This window comes from Copadichromis virginalis, linkage group LG18 (assembly GCF_057382275.1).
Source record: "Copadichromis virginalis isolate Kocher_CV1m ecotype Utaka linkage group LG18, C_Virginalis_male_GT1.1, whole genome shotgun sequence".
Lineage (NCBI taxonomy): Eukaryota > Metazoa > Chordata > Actinopteri > Cichliformes > Cichlidae > Copadichromis > Copadichromis virginalis.
This window is the reverse complement of record NC_140635.1, coordinates 9,575,392-9,595,985: the sequence shown is the minus strand read 5'-3', so window position 1 is coordinate 9,595,985 and position 20,594 is coordinate 9,575,392. Positions and strand designations below refer to the sequence as shown.

Here is a 20,594-nt window from a genome sequence, read left to right as displayed (position 1 = left end):
ACTGCATAAATACTAACACCCCACATAAATTATTGTTAGCTAAACTTCTGTTATTGTATTCCTACTTTAGCATAACATTATTGATTCTCCTATTTTGTTGTGTGGTTTTACTCCATGCACCTGCAAATACTTTAAGATTTTACTGCTGTCAGTAGTGCATCAGTGATCATACCATAACATTTCTGATGCTTCTCTTTCAGTTAATATTTCTTAATAATCCTTTTCATATGCTAATTTTTAATTACTTTTTCATCATTACAAATTCAAATTATTATAAAATATTTATTTGCAATCTTGTTAGAATTTGGTGTTTGTAAAAAAAAGCTTGAAAGAAGTATTTTATCTTTTCAAAATCTATAATCTGGAGTTTGTGGCTCCCATTATCTGCTGAGCTTCTTAGCTTGTGGCTTTTACCACTGTGTCAGTGCTAGGATCTTTCTGGACTGTGGGCCCAGCTCAGTCACACTTGGCCTGCTCCAGTTTCACATAGAAAGAGGCTCTGGGGAGCTCATCAAGAAAAGGTTGTACGTGAGAGGGATGATTACAGGGCTGGATTTTGCTTGCCTTTAGAGGCGAACCTCACTTAACAGCAGCCTGGTTCATTAAGCAAAGAGTTTGTCAGTTTCTATTATAAACCTGAAGACGCCACCACAAAAGGAACGAGACGCTTAATGGATGTGAACGAATTCAGGGTGATGACACTGTGGCAAATCTTATATGAAGCCTATAAATAATGTTCTTACTTATTAAACTTGACTCTTGTTGTAGTTGTAGTTGTCGCACAGTCCAGCTGCTTAGTGCACATTTGGTCTCTTAAGAACTTGAGCAGAAGTTTCTCTCAGGGTTTGATACTGATGCATGAAATCATCCTGTAGCCTGGCCGCCCTGTCAAAGAGCGACTGGTCTCTCAACACAGACTCAGAGAGTGATGCTCAGACAGACTTCACCTGGCCCTCAAGGTACAGTCCACTTGGGATGCCGTTAGCGTCAAACCCCACCAATTGCCCACTGTCCACTGGGTACATATGGTTTTATAACACAGCACTGAGGCACTAAATAAAGTCCAGGTTATGATTGCTCATGTGATATTTTCAGGTAAAAACCAGGCTGTGCTTTTCTTTTAATGCAGTCCTTTTCTGGGAATAATGGTGTGCAGAAGGAGTTTGAAATGTCTTAAGTGCAATTTTCCTAAAAGCCTTGAATAAAGCCTTGAACAATTTTGAAACCTGCTTACTTATATAATATAATACTCCTGACAATACTGTGACAAGTAAATGTAATAACATAATAAACTTGAAAGAAAAATGTTTCCAGTGGACAGTCAGCTAAATCTTTTCCATACATCAAAAGCATAACTATTCACAATTATTTTTAATTCATTAATAATTCCCACTATAATTGACATCATAGTCTCTCATTTAACAGTTGTTTGGTGTTCTGAGGGTTTTTCCTTTTTCAACTGACAAACTTTAATTTCTAACATTTTTTAATTCAAAGATTTACCTAAAACCGCATCTCACACGATCAGTTTGAAATTTTCAGTTTGAAATAGGCACTAGATTTTGGCGAGCAGTTGATAAGTGTTAGTGAAACGGAGTTGATGGGGTGACAACATTTGAAAGCTCCAGACCCTGACCTGAGTCGGCCGCAGACCTACTGACTTGGCACTTGTCAGCAAGGCTGTACTCACATGCCCCCTCCTCAGGTTCTGGCCTGTTAGCATCTATGAAACTATATCTCAGTCTTACACTGAATCACTTACTTATAATGTTGTGGAATAAGGAGCTTACATTAATGATTTTAAAATGTTCTAAAATGGTTTTGTGAGGTAAACTGGTAGAAAACTGAAGTTTTATCTGAGTTTTGCTGTTAAAAAAGTGTGAAGACTTTGGCTATATGTGGATTTCTGGAGAGGACAGTGGCATAGATAAGAAATACAGCCAGTTTGCAAATAGCTGGTGAAATGATGAACACTAAAATTCTCAAATGAACACTCGAATGAATAAGTGAAATTAACAAGGTGTGGTATGACTTAGTCAGACCTTTCACCAGACTATTATGCATCACAGCACATCACAGCAACATCAAAAATAATGGTGCTTATTTGTAAAGTTTATTGGTTCTTTTAGGGCGCTTATTTTAATCACTTTTTCTTGAATGCACCCAAATGACTGTGACTTCTGTTTGTCCTTGTCAGCTGCTTATTCTAGCTGGTATTAGAGTACAAGAAGGACTCTTTTAGGTCTTTCATGCCATGTCAGATAAAGCAGAGGCACATCAATTATGTGTGGCTTAGTGGTGTACAATGAGATTAGTGCAACCTTTAGCTACCAAGGGTTATAAAGTTGTAGATAAAAATAGTTTGACTGACTTTTTTGGCATCGGAGAGAGAGAGGGACACTTGGATTCAAATTTAAACCTAGGACATGCTATACCTGAGAGCTGGAATTGGTCTTGTGATAGCCTCATGTTTGTGTTCTTTATGTCTGACATTGTCTAGTTGGAATTAATGGAATTGAAATTAGGTTTTGATGGGGTTTTTTCTTCAGACAATACAACGGTTGTCAGTTTATGTAATTATTTACCAAACTTTGTGTAAGGCAGATTTACTGGATGTGATTAAATAGTGCAGAATTTGGCAAGTATCCCCTTTGCACCTTTATATTGCACTGTTTCTGATTCAGATTTGTAATTTCACCATATATTACAAACTTACACAGAAAGAATTTTCTGTCAGTCTGACACAGCCTTTTTGATGTTAGATGTCCAGCTATGACCTTAAGGCCAAAGTGTATCAAGCCGGCTGCATGACCAGGAACAAGTTTATTTTATAGTTGACACTTTTGCATTCCTTGGGTCAGACTGTCAACACAAAGTGCCATCGTGTGGCAGATTTGGAAACATGCAGCTTCCCAAAAATTTAAATAAAGTTGAAGAGTTGCCAATTTTGATGGTGAAAGTGAAGGCGATCATCGCAAATTGTTAATGTGCATATGGAAGAGGGCCAGTCAGGTAGAGACAAACTTCAGAGTAAATTGGGTAAGGGCTTTAATTTCTATTTCTATTTATTTATTATTTATTTTTTAGTGGAACTCTGGATTACAACTTATATACCCTTGTGTTTGAGTTGAGTTTTGGGCTTAGAGGAAATAGTAGTTTCAAATTGAACTGGAAGCTCAGTTTCCCTTGTGCATTCCTTTTTCCAAGAATCCGCGTAAGGGAACGATTGTCCAGGGATGAAACTGTCAAGAGGCCTCCTGACTGCAGTCCTGATAGGCACCAGGATAACAGACATCGTATTCAAGGGAGCACAGCTCAATATACGCGACAGCATTCAGAACCCACCCAGCAAAGGACAGTTCCCCAGCCTCAGCACAGCCTAGGCTACCATCCGATTCATGGGCAAATACCCTACCCTACTTCGAACTCCGACTACCAACACTCTGGCCCTGCTATGGACTCTCAGCCCTATTTGGCCATGATTCCATTAGAACCAAGTGCCAGACCTTCTGAACCCCCTGAAGTACAACCACGAAGAAGAGTTAGTTCTGACCAAATCTATGCTGCCCATAGGGAGGCACGATTGGAAGCGAGGCAAGCCCTAAAGGAAGAAGTCCAAACAGAGGGCCTGTTAAAGAGCAGGAAAGCTGTGTTGCCCTCAGAGATACGGCGAAGGGAAAGGAGTGTGGATGACACACATAGGGGACGACATGAAGATGCAGACTGGCAGAACAAAAGTCCAGAACGAAGGAGGGCAAGTCGAGGTGAGGAAGACTGGGATTGGGAGAGACCAAGGGAGAGGGGGAGGGAGAGAAATGTTGAAAGGATCAGAGAATGGAGGAGAGAGCTTGGCCATGACGGCCTAGAGGAAAGAGCATTTAGATCATCGCAGCCCAGACAGCATCAATCCTCTGACCCTATATGCTATCAAGAGCCCCAAATTCAGCAAGCAGGGCCTCTAATGCATCAGCACCACAACAGACAGCATGCTGCACAACTTCAACAACAAGACCCGCAAATGCAACATAAGTATGACCACGTGAGACAGCAAGTGGAGAGTCAAAGACAACAACAGGCTCAAAGACAACAGGAGTTGGAGCTACAAAGACATAAGACTGTACGTCAACAGCAAGACTCCCAGGAGAAACAACATCCCCAAATACACCAGGAGTCTGAGCATCACAGGCAGCAGCAGCAGGCTCCATCTGGGCACCAGAGGCTTAACTCAGCCTACCTCCAGAAGGGCTCCTCTTTGCCTCAGGCCAGACACAGAAGCACGGAGATGAGTGGAGGGTCCAAACTCAAGACACGAACCCGCTCCATGTCAGATATAGGTATAAGCCAGCATGCTGTCCTGTATGGTATGGACATCGGCAGAGAGGCATCCAGGACCGGCCCTGCACCAGGAATGGCTAACGGGGAGACGGGCACCCTGGACACAAGGGTGTCAGTGGCACAGCTGCGACACTCTTATCTGGAAAATGCAAACCGGAAACCAGAATTGTAGGTCCACTGAGCATGGGCTCTGTGTTGCATTGCTAAATAACTGTCTAACAGTGCATTAATAAGCTGGTGCAAATAAATAATACAGTGGCAATCTGAGAAAATAATAGTGATGCATTTTATGTGGCATGGAAGGTGTGAAATACTGTTGTGTTTCATTACATTTCTGCAAACTGTTTTGACAGTTGGGTCACAGCTGCATGTTACCATCAAGTAACTGACCTTTATATTTGTGTTGCAGTTAGGTCTGTGTGTCTGCTTTTATTTTATTTTTTTAACCCAAGTGCGTCTGAAGGTAATATGTTAAATTAAAAAAACAAGACCAACTATCTTTATTATTGGTTTAAATGTACTTTTCCTTTTTGTTGTCTTCGTCACACTTTCCAAATTCATCCATTCCTCCAAAGTGAGACTACTAAAGTAGATCTCTCAGCTGTGGAAGTAGATCCGTCTAGCAGCAGTGATCGGGACAGGGGTGTTCGCAGACCTCGGCGCTACATCACTCCAGGAGACAGTCGAATGTCGGAGAGGTTTAGGACCCAGCCCATCACATCTGCAGAGCGTTTGGAGTCTGATAGGTACAAGAGGAGGTTTCTGTACTAGGAACTCCTTATAACAAGTCCATTGACAAAGCAAAAAACACAGAATGGCATGAAAGAGCATGACTCTGCACCGGCCATAAGGTTATGGTCCCGTGGTCAAAAGATTAAATGAAATATGGTATAAATTCAGAGGAATGATGTATTTTTATGTCTTCTACAGGTCTCGTCTGAGCCCTTCACAACTACAGGATGCTGAAGGCGAGTACAGTCTATCAGAGAAAATGTATTTAGTTTAAAAACTGTTTAAGGAAATTTTCACAACTTTTGCAATATATAATTATGCATATAACATAATTCTTCCTTTTTAAAAGCAGATGAAGAAAAACTGGATGAGAGAGCTAAGATGAGTGTGGCTGCAAAGAGGTCTCTCTTCAGGGTAAATTATTCATAACACAGGATTAATGCTTTTAAACCGTTTTAAAATCATAGTTTCAAAAGCTGAAATTTGGCTTAGATCACCTTTGGTGAGTTATCTGAGTATACACGGAGGTTGAAACAGGTATACGTTTTGTTTTGATACAGGAACTTGAAAGAACATTGGAGGGTGGTGTTCCCAAACCACGCTCACGAAATGCGGCTGTAGAAAGACGTCTGAGAAGAGTTCAGGACCGCTCACACACACAGCCTGTCACCAACAAGGAGGTGGTCAATGCTTCAAGGTAGATGGGCATTTTGAAGCTTTTCTTTTCCTTTACTCCTTCCCTTCATTTTTAAAAGTCATTTCTCTGCTCCTATCTGTAATTTTCTGTGCCTCTCTTGTCTTTTTCTTCCTTTCTCTTTGACACATCTGAAGACACTTCTATTTCTGCCTTCCATCACCTTAATTTCACTGTTTTTTTCTGTATATATATATATATATGTCCTTTTCTCCACTTTAAGTGATCCTGCCACATCTTCACAACCTCCGGTTTTCCACAGTAATCTAGATAATGTGTCCGGATCCAGAGTAGGCAGCACCAGTGTGACTAGCATCAGGTGGGCTCTGATGTTTTCCTGAGTGTACGTGTGATATTAATGTACTTAGTCAAACAACTCTGCTCAGACAAGTATATAAAGACTGGTGATGTGTAAAATATCTCCCTGGACCCAAAAGGGTGGATGCTGGGGTGGTGGATGGGTTGAAACAGAAGATGGTAACGCAGGGCAGCAGCATCGACATAAGGGAGAAATGGGATGTTTTCCAGCATAAAAATAAATTTATGAATTTTATAGAGAAGAGGGTGCGTTACAATGTATAGTAAAAAATTATATTTAGCACTGAAGGCATCTAGCCATTATGCTTGATTAAAAATAATAATAAAAAATACTCTTTAATAATGCACTTAGAGAATTGGGGTAATTTATAAACTGGAATAATTTATGTTATCCAAGAATTTATTGATATATTGGGGGTTCTTTTGGGTGCGTTCGTTCATAAAACAGTCCAAAAGCAGGAAAAGTCAGACGCAGGTAGTAAAATACAAATTGTCTTTAATAAGACATTAAGAGAAAAATGGCAATAAAACGTGCTATTGAGCTTTTCTGGATAAGTCAAATTCAAATCAAATTCAAATTCAAATTTTATTTGTCACGTACACAGTCATACACAGTACGATATGTAGTGAAATGCTTGGACAACTGCTCGTGACCTAAAGAAAACGAAAAAGGAAAAGGCTATGAATAAGATAGGAAATAAATATGAAAAAATTAAAAAGGGTAAATTTAACTAGGAAGGAATAAAATATAAATTAAGGTTAAAAATGAAATAACTGTACAACACAAATTAGAATGAAGGGTAAATTTAACTGGGAAGAATAAGATAAAATATATAAATTAAAGTTGAAAATAAAATAACTGTACAACAAAATACACAATATAGAACTATATAAGAACTATATAAGTCCCAAATTAGGTTAGGAGGAGCAGGTCGACTTCAGTCCAAGAAGTAAACAAGAATAAAGAACAAAAGAGAGCAAAAAGATAGCCTGAAAAGCTGCACATGAACAACCCTTACATTTGCTTCAAGCAAATCCCTCCATTGAATGACATCCACACATATGAATTGGAGAGATCTGCATGATGTTTGTGCTCTAAATAAAGCTAAAACCCACAACCACACCTAGTTTCTAACTACCCTTTCCTATTTAATTTGCCATGTTGTTTGCGGTTAATAAATCTCCGTCTCCCTCTCCTGGTTGCAGTGCTGATGTGCTCATCCAGCTCACCTTACCTTGTTATTTCTGCCCCCCTCATGTCCTGCTTCTTTGCTGTGTGCACCTTATACGAGATAGAAGACACTGCTTACACAATAACTCATTCAGAACTTTAAACATTCAGTTTCCAAGCATCACTGCTTCTTGCAGTGATTTTCACATGCAGGTCACAAACCTCGGTGAAGGAAAAGGTTGCATATCACCAGAAAGGTTAAAGCGTGAGCTCACGTGTCTTGCAGTTTGTTTACCAGGCCAGGTTTAACTCAGCACACTACTGCAAACATTCAGCTGCATTATATGATTATCAGTCATCTGTGGGCTGATCTGCTTATGCCTCTGTTGCTGTGACTGTAATCTGACACAGCTGCCACAGCCATTTACTCATCAGGTAAACTTATAAAGTATATAAAAAGCAGACTTTAAGGATGCTGCTCTGCAGGTGGTTAAAGTATCAAAAAGCAAATTTGAAACTCTATAATAATGTTTTGTTGTTGTTGTTTTTTTTTTTTTTTTTAACAATTATTACTCTATTAACTCAAAGAAATATTTTTGTGTGCTTTCAGTGGCACAATTTTCCATTTAATCCAAGTCAAAGGCAGATATCACTGTAGTATAAAAATGTCCCAGGTTAAAGTAAACATTTATTTATTTTTTTAAATCAGTCACTGACATCCCTTTGTCTCTACCCCAGCATTCAGGGTTCCTCTCAGCCAGGCTCAACAGTCCAGGAGCAGGACAAGGAAAGCCAGGAGCACCAGAAACCAGCTCAGGCTTCCACTGCAGAGGTGGAGGTAAATGGCCAGGAAGGTGTCCCAGAGGAGCCAGACCTTTCCACGCTCAGTTTGTCTGAGAAAATGGCCCTGTTCAACCGCCTCGCCCATTCTACAGGCAAGACTGGTGAGGGGACTCGAGGGGACACCCGCCAGCGTAGAGCTAATGCTCGTTTTCAGACTCAACCTATCACCCAGGGAGAGGTGAAGAAGGTACAATAATTTCACCTTTTGCAATGTCAATATACAAAGATCCCTAACGACCACTACTACTTCTTCTACTTTTCTTCTAACATATATGAGCAAAGCTCTGTGCAATACATATGTTATAATTAGATTTGTTTTATTCAAAACTGACGTGGGATTAGACATAAAATAAGGCACAAAAATTGGTAGAAGTATATAGAAAAGAGACTGAAAGAAATAACATGAAAGACTGCAATGCTCAACAAAAAGTGCAAAGAAAGCAGAGAAAATTGGCTGAAAACAAACAAAGGGAACAATTACAACTAACAACAATGAAATTGTGTAAGTAGTGATAAAATGAATTGAATGATATTCTTGTTTATCACAAAAGCTCTAGAGTAAAAGCAAATTTCTGCAGGAGGTTAACAATTTTCTGATGTGCAGACAAAAGTGTAATTTAATTAGAATGAACAATAGATCATCTAGAGTTTCTTTGCTGTAAGATTTGTGAAAAACCTGCAAACATTTTACTTTTAGGTTACTTCCAGTGACTGCAGTGAGCACCACGAACAGTTTGCCTCAGTGCTTTAGCGACAGCTGACGTGGTTCTCTGTGCAGAGGGATGACTTTTACATAGCACAAAAAAGGTCACAGAGTTTATTTTGCACTTGTGTTTTTTTTAAACTTTACTAGCCTCCATATGTCACAAATGACTAGAAGTCCACAAATGGGAGGCCTGACACAATTTTCATTTATCACATTAATGTTGTTGTTTCCAGAGCTACCCTGAATTTTATAATACTGTATATATTAGTAAGGGTGAAAAATGAAAACGTTCCTCCCCGGCATCCTCTGACAAAGATAACCTGACATCACGCTGAGATATTTTATAAAAGGTCGACTTTATCTCCACCATGTTCTCAGCAGTGAGTCATAGTCAATACCTGGTTTCCACACAGGAAGATGAGCTGGCAGTAACCTCTGCGGTGTGCAATGGTGACTTAGAGACCAGTCAGGAGGAACATGTAAGACCCCTGCTGCATTTGTGGAGCTTATGATTGGTTGCATTGAAGAATCCCGCCAGGACTGATCTGATCAGGTCCTGCTAGAAGCCAGTGTTTGTGTCTAGTGGCTTTTGGTGTCGGTTAAAAATGAATTTTATTTTGCCTCAATGTTAGATGTGTGTACTCTTTGCAAAACAGCATGTAATTAAAAGTTCCGGTTGAGTTTTTTTGTTATCTGTGGCTATGTTTTTTAATGGTTGCTGCTTCTGGGACATGCTTGTTCCCTGCATAACAAGCATGGGATATTCAAATGCAAGCAAATACAGCTCTTTAGTTTGTTTAGTCCTGAAGTAACTTCTGTTGCAAAAGAAATGCTTACCTGTGGATTTAGTATGTGGATAGATGTGATACTGAATGTGTACAAAATTTGGTGAGACCTTGAATTGCAAACAAAATCAGTGTGTTGTAGTGGTGTGGAGCTTTAGCATGTTATTGATGACTGGTTATTTCCGTAAATGTATAAGCTACCTGTGCTGGAGCACCTTGAGGAAGAGACATAAACTACACAATGTAGGAGATAACATCAATACAGCTTTGATGCACTTTTCTGGCTTTTAAAGTTTAATTCCTAACCACAGATGACATATTAAAGATAAACTGCATAGTGTAGTGCTTTACACTTTGGCCTAACAAGCGAAAGAGCCTCAGGTTGTTCCCAGCAGGAGACAAAAACTCTTGGCTGTTGTGTCAGGAAGTCATCGGGAAAGTGTGTACTTGCGGTTGGCTGTCTTTTATATACAGTGTGTGTTTCTAACTAATCCTTTGACTGACTCTTGTTTGAAAGATTCAAATCAAGTGTCAAATTTTAAATCCAGCTTTATTTTTTAGCTCATCATGCTCCAGTACTTTAAAGTATTAGGGTGTCTGTATTCATTAACTTCTTGTTGCTCAAGAATTTCAGGTGCATTTTAATTCAATTCAATTTTATTTATACAACTCCAAATCACAACAATGGTTGAGGTGCTTTAAATTGTGAGGTAAAGACCCTACACTGCACTGATCACTCCATGATGCCACACTGGTTAACAAAAATGGAAGTATGAACCTAATTAAAAGGAAATTACTGAGCTGTGTTTAAGTATGACGACGTGGCTAAGATGTATATTATCAGGTAATTGTGTGAATGACAGCTACTGCTGTGGCTTCAGTTGTGCTGTGATTGCTGCTTTCCTTCCTCTCAACAGTCCACATGTTTCTTCCCTACCTTTTGGCCTCTTTGCCATCCCGTCGTCTGTCTGTTCACCATCACATCCACATAGGCCTACGTTCTGCAACCTGTCCCTCCATTGAGTTCTAATTTGTCTGCTTTAATTGTATTCACGTCCTCCGCCCTTCATATCGATCCCTTCACCTCTTCTGTTGTTCTGTCTTTTGTGTCCCGACTTTCTCACACGACTCCTGCTGTTCTTGCAGCTGAAAAATAGCGGCGAGATCAAACTGGAGCCCCTGTCAGCCTCCCTGGTTCGATCGGTGGCAGCTGTCACCTCCCAGGCCTCCATCGCCATGGTAACCAAGGCGTCAGGCAGCATTGCCGGTGATGATGATGGTCTCCGTTTAGAGAAGTCCACTGCCGTCACCTACATCCCTGCCCAACAACAGGCTTCCAGTAGCAACAGCATTCACCAGGAGAGGGCGCCGAAGTACTTCTCCATGACCCAGAGTGGGGACCCAGGCCACCCAGAGTCTGAGCTCAACTCCTCCCCTCATCCCTTCCCTGAGAGCCAGGAGAAATTTGGGGCCCCTCCTGCTCCCACCTCCTCAACTGATCACAGGCAGGAGGAGGAGAGCCGGAGAGCACCGAAAGAGGAGGAGGTGAGGCAAAGACAGCAGGGAGGAGCCAGAGAAGCCGGCCAAGGCAGCAGCATTAAGGGTAAGCGGCACTCCCCCGACAGGGACAGAGACGACAGGCAGCAGCATCCCCGGCTTCAGCACTTTGCCGAGCCCTCTTTGTGGGGGGGCGAGTCAGAGTCTCTGCCCAGCTGGAGAGCCGCAGACGGAGACTCCCACGAGAACAGAGACAGAGCAGAGGGAGGAGGACGAGGAAAAGGAGGCTACCTGAGGGAGGCTGCAGCAGCGCACAGTTCCTCCACACATGAGCAGGAGAGAGGCAGTGGCCCGGTCTCAGGTAGGAAGCTTCTCTGTTGATTATAACATAAAGAGATGGAGATAATTGGGGTGATGGGTGGGTGGGTGGGGGCAGGGGGTGGGGGGATTGAGAGAAGGATGGACAAAGATATAAAAATAGAAGGGGCAAAAAGAAAAGACAAAATGGAAATGACAAAAAGACAGAAGGAGAAATGTCTGGGGAAGGGGCTGCTCTCATTATCCTCATTGTCTCATGCAGCATGCTCCCACGCATGATTGGTTTTTGCCGGCTGCACACACACTTGTCCCAGCTGGGGGTGTTTGATTTGGCTGATACAGAAAGAGAGAGGGAGAGGCGTCTGAGACTGCATCTAATTAGCATTTTTTTCCATGAATTTACCTCGTGGCTTCTTTGTCTGGAAAGAGGAAGCCCTTTCCTAACATGCTGTTGATCAGCTAAGATTTTTATATAGAACTGTCTCTCCTCACTGCTGTGGCCTCTACAGGGGCTGTCATCCCTTTTGCACCACATTACGCCTGTGGCTTAGCTGTGCACATGCTACAGTAAAATAGGCCTGACCTGTTTTTATGTACTAATGCACAGAGTGTCCAGGGGTGGTCCTTTCCCATGCATGCACACAAACAGTACATGCAGAGATGAAAGCCCTCATTGAGAGAGTGCAGAGCAATTGTTGGACACTTAAATAAAGCAGGTAGAGGACAAGAGGGACACAATGGAAGGCTTGTCTGCAGGCTATAGCCTTATTTACTTCTGCATGAGTAAATCTTCACTATAGTAAGATCCTTTATACGAGCTTATCATGATTCACTGCGGAAATACCACAACATGCCTAAAAGCCTTAATAAGACACATGTTAAGCCTACTGTGTAGTTGTCCTTCTGACTGTGGCCAGAGTTTTTCACCATACTGTGAGGTATCTCCACAGTATATTTAATACACATTAAGTGGGGATAGTCTGGGATTCCTCCCTGCAGGAAATCCTGATCATCTCACACTTTACTTTCTATGCAGCATTTTTATTTTCTGTATCAGTATAGTGGACATTTTTTAAAAGAAACAGAAAACTGCACTGTAATGCAGCGAGGCTCTCTGGTATTCTGTGCTGCTTTCAAAAATATTTCCAGTGTAATATTATTCCTGCTATCCCTGCTGAGTCAACATACATATAGATTTACTTTGCTGCCCTCCTAACTTTGCCTCGCTCCAGAGAGTGTAATGAACTAACAGTGTCATATCAGGCTTTTCTGTTTTTGTTTGCCCAAAGGGCCATTTGTCACCTGCTCACATTAATAATTACGTTTCTTTTAATAGCTCAGATACCCATGTTCAAAACTGTGTGCACACTTTAAAGTATGTCAAGTATATCTGTGCTTTCAGGTGATTCAGAGGATATTCGTGTGCATCTCAGATATGTTTCTGAGGGTGAAAACACAGGCAGGCAGAAAGATAAGATAGCACACTAGCAACAAAACATATTCAAAAAGTTGCTCAAAGCTTCTTCTTCTTACATATAACTTGCAGAGTAACAAGTTAACAAAAGCATTTTTCATTGGTGGGAAAAATGTTTTTGCTCAAAATATTGAGGTGAACGTGTCTTCTAACGTCTGCAACTATGTGACTCGAACTTAAATCTGACAAAATCGTTTCCCTGTGTGCATGCATGCATTTCACGGAGTTGGTGCACAAACAGATATATGGTAACCTCATCTTCGTGTTTAGTAACACATGAATCCATTTCCAGATAATTATCGGAGTATTTACACTGTGATTGTTTGCAAAAAAGGGTTCTTTCAAAAAAATGCTTCAGGAACGTTTTGATATATTCAAATTTATAAGAGACAAACAAAATTATAATCAGTTCAGTGAAAAGAACAATGTGGTCATTTCCAATAAACCCAGCGCTAAAATATCAGATGGAGCTTCCCTAAATTCATCAGCCAACAAACAAAAAGTGAAAGGTAGATTTTAAAGAGCCTTTAAACTAATGCTACACCCACACAGTGCGTTTTAAAAGTTGACTTTGACTTTTCTGTTAGTTTAATTTAGTTTTACCTTTTAGGGCTCCTGCATCCATGCTAATATGTTTTTACTTCAAAACACTGCTAACATCGACACTGTTTCACCGCATTAACACCAATTAAGGTGGGACTATTGAAAATACTGCTGAACCAGATGTAGTTTGAAAAGTCTTAGTTCAAGATATAGACTGTATATAAAAGTTGAACATAGAAATGCTTTAATTCTTGCCTTTGGTTGGAAAAAGAAATCTGAGAACGTAGAAGTCTGAAAAGATGAAAGGTGTAATGTTGTATTTCAGGCTGTTGAAAAGATTTGAATTTTACCCAGTTCCCAAACAGATCCATGTTCACTCCCACTCAGCAATTTTCTGTTGAAAAGAGTTACTAAAAACTTCTAAATGGTAACCATTGTATATATAAAGTATAAAAAAAATTTGCATGCCATTTATTGTAAAACCAAAAATTGTTTGCACGGACAGGGATGAAGTGGTAAACAGTGTCATCTCACAGCAAGCTCATCTGAGGAATTTCCAGAGGTATCATATCCTCTCAGATTTTAAACAAGTGTAATCACAGTGGGACATATTTTCCATATTTTCACATCTGGAAAAGTTATCTTTTTAATATTTTTTCAACAGGTTTTGATGGAAGGCCTGTGGCACATAATCTTTTATGTAAATATCTGTAATTTTGATCAGTTAATATTAGGGATGGGTACCGGTGTCCGGTGCCATGATGGCACCGGTTCTGACATAAACGGTAGTAACCAGACCGAAAAGCAGCGCACATTTCGGTGCTTTATTTCGGTGCTTTTTTTTCCTGAGCTGTGATACACTTTTAGCCAATCATTTTACGTTTCCGAGGATAGTAGGCGGGGCCAGGTACGTACGTTCTGTTAGAGCAGAGCCACAGATTAAAAATGTCCAAGGCGAAGCAGTCAAAATTCTGGCTGTACTTCATAGCAAAATATGCAAACTCAGCAGCCTGCAACAAGTGCTTTAAGCTGATACTGTGATACTGTCAAAGGAGGTAACACCAAGAATCCGATTAAACAGCTGGCGACGCATAGCGTTTTTTTTTAAAGCCCAGAAATGCGCCGTATTTGATAGCTTGCTGCGAGACCTCACACCGTGCACGTCGGGTGGGTTGCCAGTTATCGGACCCGGAGCAACATCCCCCAAAAACCCGAAGAATAGAGTCCTGGCCCCTAGCTCTGCCAGTGTAGCAGAAATGATGAGGATGATGATGGCAGCAGTAGCAGCCGTTCTTCTCTGCATGAGTAGCTTCATGTTGTTCGTGTGTAATTTACGTTGCGTAGGCTAACCACGTTATTACATTAATGCATGTAAGGTGAACTAGCAAACATCATCATAGCTACATGCGGCTGTCCTCTTGTTTGATGGCAGATGCTCCCTTCACCCTGGCCAAAAAGGCTAAAATGACCAAAGAAAAAGTGGGAAACAGCTAAACATGAGAGGTTTTGGACAAAGTTTGTGTTTTTTCCATTGTTTAAGCACTGCTTCCAGCCAAGAGTGATGCCATATATGCCACATAGCTGCAGAAAAGGCACACATTGTTATCTTTTTACAAAAAAAAACAGCTGAACATGAGAGGTTTTTGGACCAATTTTGTGTTCTCCGTTCTTTAAGCACCGGTTCGAGCACCGTTTAAGCACCGGCACCGTTTCAAAAGTACCGATTTGGCACCGGTATCGGATAAAACCTAAACGATACCCATCCCTAGTTAATATACACTATTGCATTCTATTTTTCTCCCAGATGTGCCGGATCATCACGCGTCACTGAGGCCACTGATAGCTAAAGTGTCATCCAGGACTGTGTCTCACGTTTCAAGCAGCCAACAGCAGCAGAAGACCGTCATTCAGCCTCCCCAGACCCTCCCTAAACCTTTCACACAGCAGTCTCCTCCAAACCAACCCAAACCTCCGTCATACATCGAGCCCCAGCCGTACTCCCAGGCCCCACCAACATATCCCAAGCCTTTCAATCACTCGCCACAAACCCAGCCCAAACCTCAGGGATTCGTCCAACCTCTCCCTAAGCCTTACCAGCAGACAGCACCGCAGCCTCAGCTCAAACCCCAGGTGCCTCCTCAGACCCCCCCCAAACCTCAGTCCTTGCCCCAGGCGCTCATCAAGTCCCAGTCCCTGCCCCTGGAACACATCGAGGACTTGGGCAGACACAGTGATCATTCTGGGGACCTGCTGTCCCCCACAGAGTCCGGAGACCAGCTGTCTGACGGCATGTCCAGCAAACAGATGTCCATAAAGGAGAGGTGAGTGACAGCTGAAGGTTTCATCTAGTGCAGATTTACTTATAGATTTATTTATTTGTTGTAGATGTAAAAGCAGAGGGGGAAAAAAGATGTAGAGGATATGATTAAAATGTCCAAAACAACACCCAAAAGCAAATTAGTACTCAATTCCAAAATTACGATTTGTGGTCTCTGGAAGGTGCTGCTCCTCATAACGACAAAACTCTATGGTGGTAATCCCTCAGAGCGCTTATTTGGGCAGCTGTTTTGGAGATAAAAAACATGCTCAGGTTTGAGAAACAATATCTGGTATAAAATGCGAAGTCTATTGCTGCCGTGTTTGTTGTTATGCCTCATTATGTCTAGTGAAATTGGTTCAGTAACCATACAAAACCATTTTTTCACATAAATTAAATAAGTGCAGTGTAACCAAAAGACCTGAAACTAATTTTTTTCTGAATATAAATACCTTCAAAGGCTTTGCTGCCAAACATGGAATACAAACAATGGCACGCATGACCGTGACTGGGATCCTTTAGGTGAATGAAAATTCACAAAGAAAATAATTCTTTAAAGCTTGTAGCCTAGCAACACTGGCTAGGCTACAAAGTGGATTCACAAGTTCTGGATCCAATCAGAGTTCGGCTCTTTACAAGGTGTAAAATTAAATGCCAGCAAAGATCAGATTTTGATTCTTTTCTGCTGGCTGAGTCAAAAAAGCCAAAGCTTGCTAACATTGTAGTGTTGCACCTGATAAGACTGTGTGTCCTTCACTGCCGTATATAGGTTTGTTTAACTCTTTCACATCCATGGAGGTGGGAGAGATTCATTATTAGCATCACTGTGTTTCACAGCTGGCAGAGAGCTGAGTGGACTGTTAGAGTCCCCTGAGAGTTTGCACATTCCTCCTAATGCCCTCATTTCTGCCCTGTCCAGACAAGGAGAGGAGATTATGACATACTTTCCTTTACCCCTCAGCCATTCGTTATCAGGGCTCCTCATGCAGTCTTTGGAGGCCTTTGTTACAGTTTTTCTCGATTGCTTAAACACATTTCTTGAAACTATGCCTTGTATTTTCAAAACAGTAAACACAAATCCATAACTTCTCACCCAATTTCCCAAACATCGTATTGTCAGGTCAAAATGAAGCTCTATACTCAAAACCATTTGCTCTTGCTGAAAAACCAAACTTTGACTACAGACATCACACACACGGCCTCAAAAACACATGCACGACAACATAGTCGTACACATTGGTGCAATAAATGTAAAACAGTATTCCCAAAACTGGCAAGTTATGTTGCTTGTGGTTCTTCCCCTCAAAAACCTTTTCACATGATGAACACAAAAGACGCAACCAATGTACATACAGTGGGATATTTTTATTCCTGTACCATACAGTACAATACACACCAAAAACATTATTCCACCTCAGCATCCTGTCTTTGGTTTGAGTCAGGCCAGAGAATCTCATCGACATAACAAGCTATATTGGCCCTAGCTAGGCAGCGGGGGTAAAATCCTCTTGCATGCCTGATCCACCCCTGGCATGCATCTACTGATATGTCTAGGCAGGCGTCTTTCACGGCCTGGAGGAGGACATAAGGTGTTGTACACCTTCCACTGCCTTGCCGAAAATACCTCCTCTATCAGGTTTAGAAAGGGAGAGTATGCAGGCAGAAAGATGTTAGAAAACCTTGGGTTATTGGTAAACCAGTCATGAACCATAGCAGCGTGATGGAAGCTGACGTTATCCCAAACAACAACGTAGTGAGGCTGCTCTGGCTGTGCTGGTTACCTGCAGTCCCGCTGAAACATATGTTGTCTCAGACCATCAAGAAAAGCAAGGAGAAGCATAGTGTTATAGGGTCCTAGAATCAGATGGCGGTGGAGTATCCCTCGTTGGCTGATAGCTGCGCACATAGTGACATTCCTTCCACGCTTACCAGGGACATTTACAATAGCCCAATAACCAATTATGTTCCTCCACCTTCTCCACCTCCTCCTCCCTGGTGTCCTAGACCACCTTCTCCTACTGCTCCTGGACCTCTTCCTTTGCATGTCTTTGGATCCATTGTTTCAAACCTGAATGAGCTGACTTGGGCCCTTTTGTTTATCCATTAAAGTTTCTGATTGGTGTGTGATACATTTTGACTCATAGTGTTTCCACTTCGTTAACTATGTGCTATTTGAGCTAAAGCTGTGCTGATGTGAGTTAATTGACTGCTAGTGCTTTCTAAGTGACCACATGGTGTAAGCACTGACAAATGTAGGGATTTGTGTGTAGTTTTACAGTTCACCACATCTGACTCATGTGGTAAAGCAGGGGCATCGTGTTTATAGTTCAGGGAAATGGGTGTGCTTCTTGGAAAGTGGCATTAAAATTTGAAATTTGGGTTCACAAGATTGGTTATAGTTTTTAAGCAATCGAGAAAAACTGTGATAGTTGTGTTTGCAGCAAAAGGTCTCTGGTCTGGATTTTCTCCCTTGAAAGGATTTCTTTCCTATGATTTGAACTAAAAGCACAAATATGTAAAACATATTTATATATAAATTTGAAAAGCACCATTATCTCAATATTTTTATTTCCATGTATTTTTATATTGTCATTTTGTACACATATATGGATTTAGCCATCGTAAACGTGGAGGTTACCCATTGGCTTCTGGACTTTGGCCCTAAGAATTTTACAAGGCACTGTCCAATGACAGAACACAGATTTTTTTTAAAAATAAGTATAGGATATTAATTAAAAGCCTAATTTTTGCCTGTTAAAAGATTATCTCTTGTCTTATGTCAGAGTGGCACTGCTGAAGAAGAGTGGTGAGGAGGACTGGAGGAACAGGATCAATAAGAAACAGGAAGTGGTTAAAGTGGCATCCACTGAGCAGCCAGCTCAGCCATGGGAAACAGATCAGACCAGCCAGAAGAAGGTTAGTCTTTACTGTGTATACAGTATAACAACTGTGAAGCCTCACTGTGGTCACATTTAGAGTGAGTCATATTTGATTTGGCAAATTTAAACCTAAGCTAAAGAAGAAAGTACCAAACAAAATGTAGCTTTAAAAAAAAAAAAATTATAGTGAAAATTAAATCTCTCTTTCCAGTATCCAGCATTAAAATAAATGATCATTTATGCAGTTAACACTTTTGTGATTATATTTATTAATTTATTTGATTAAGTCAGACCCATTAACTAACTGTGCGGCTGACTTGCAGTTTTGTCGTGCTTCCCAGATACACTGGGCTGGTTCTTGCGCACTGTATGTAGAGAAACTGCACTAAAACCTGTCTCCTCGCATAAATGTTTGTGGTTTCTACATCGCTGTGAATAAAACTGTGTGTGCTCAAATATGACTGGCAGGTCATTCTCCACGGATTACATTTCCTGGAGATTTAAGTAAAGTGGGCACAGGTTTCTCGCTTGAGTTCCAACAGATTGTGGTTTAAAACAACATTTGTCTTAAATGTTTGCAGAAAATGTCATGACATGACCAATATAAATGAAACCAAATAATAGGAATAAATTTAATCCCCTGTTTCAGAAAAGTGTTATATCCGCTTTTCATTTAGCTTCAGGTATATTTTTACAGAGCCTTTGCTCTAACAGTTTTTGTTAAACATAGTAAACACCAGTGCCTCATTTCCCTCCCCATCTTTCATCGTTACCATGCCAGCTTCTGCCCCCCCTCTCTTTCAGTTAAGTGCTCCTTTTCATTTCATTCCCTTTAGCCCATCTGTTGTTTGAGCGCAGTGGTGTCCGACCAGCGTGGCATCCAGCCCTCAGACAGCAAACACTAAATCATACGCCTCGTTCTGCTTGTAGAATTAGCAGTCTGGGCTATTACAAATGAATTTTAACACAATCGGGGAAGCTTCAGGCTAAGTTTGACTTAAACCTCGAGAGGTAATACTTGAAAGCTTATCTGACAGAAAGAGTTATTTTGGGAATCTCTTATAAGTATTTCTGCATCTCTGTTGGCTTAAACAGCAGCTAGAAAGATATTTATAAGCTCAAAGAAGTTCTAATTTTGGGATTTGGGACTAGGGCACTTTAAAGGACTCCTTTCCTGCAGCTCGTACACTCAAAATTAGTATTCTGTGAGTTGAAACCGCCTGCTTAAACGCTGGATGCTAATCCTTAAGGCGATCTCGCCCCTAAAACCCATTAGCAACAATAGCAGTAGCCCCCCCTCACTCTGACGTGTACTTCCCCTGTGTTTAACCCCTCAGGAGGAAGGGGTGGTTGTTCAGGACTCCTCTCTGTCTGTGTCTGAACAGCTGTGGGTAAGACCTGTTGGTTATTAGCTTGGCGTGGGATCTCTGTTTTCCTGTCACAGTTTTGTTTGGATGTTGTGCGAGGCTGCTTTTTGCTTTTCCTGAATCTGCTGGTCTGTCGATGTTCTAACAACATCTAATATTTAACATTTAACACATGGTCTTAATACTAGATTATATAAACTCATTGGGGCTCTAAATATTTTAATTAAGCACTTCTTAAGTAAAGTGCTCATGCTCAGAAATACTATAGCATTTGATGAGCAATCACGAGTTCACTTTGCACAAGTCACATCTCCACAGGTTGGCTAAGAAACTGCTTTAAATGCCAATATATTATATTTAACGAACCATGGTATGAAGATATGTGGCTTATTATATTTTTTGAGTTTGAAATAAAATACACTGTGAATGTCTTTTATAGTTTTGTATTTTGTTGTAAAATTTAAAAATAATTCCCGCAACTCGTAGCCACCATTGTTGTTAAGATTGTAGTGTTTGGTTGCAATTTTTGTTTCCTTCTATGACATGGACATGTTTGATATTCAACCTTTTTTACAACCTTTTTTATTTAAACCTGAAAATAGTTTAACAAGGAAA

The 20,594-nt window shown here is 40.9% G+C and overlaps 1 protein-coding gene across 8 annotated transcripts in view; it reads left to right on the top strand.

Moving 5' to 3' along the window:
- svilb (supervillin b) overlaps nt 1-20,594 on the top strand; it is a 46,801-nt gene that overhangs the window by 7,998 nt on the left and 18,209 nt on the right. For 3 of the 8 annotated variants that reach the window (XM_085438821.1, XM_085438820.1, XM_085438819.1), the window contains exons 7-18: nt 3,208-4,503; nt 4,911-5,081; nt 5,266-5,303; nt 5,420-5,481; nt 5,628-5,764; nt 5,985-6,080; nt 7,989-8,280; nt 9,213-9,278; nt 10,731-11,442; nt 15,221-15,737; nt 18,517-18,649; nt 19,950-20,003. In XM_085438821.1, coding sequence (XP_085294947.1) covers nt 3,208-4,503; nt 4,911-5,081; nt 5,266-5,303; nt 5,420-5,481; nt 5,628-5,764; nt 5,985-6,080; nt 7,989-8,280; nt 9,213-9,278; nt 10,731-11,442; nt 15,221-15,737; nt 18,517-18,649; nt 19,950-20,003 — 3,574 coding nt within the window. Of the gene's footprint in view, nt 1-875; nt 960-3,207; nt 4,504-4,910; nt 5,082-5,265; nt 5,304-5,419; nt 5,482-5,627; nt 5,765-5,984; nt 6,081-7,988; nt 8,281-9,212; nt 9,279-10,730; nt 11,443-15,220; nt 15,738-18,516; nt 18,650-19,949; nt 20,004-20,594 lie in introns of all 8 variants that reach the window. The other 5 variants (XM_085438825.1, XM_085438823.1, XM_085438826.1 and 2 more) reach the window with 4 other exon arrangements.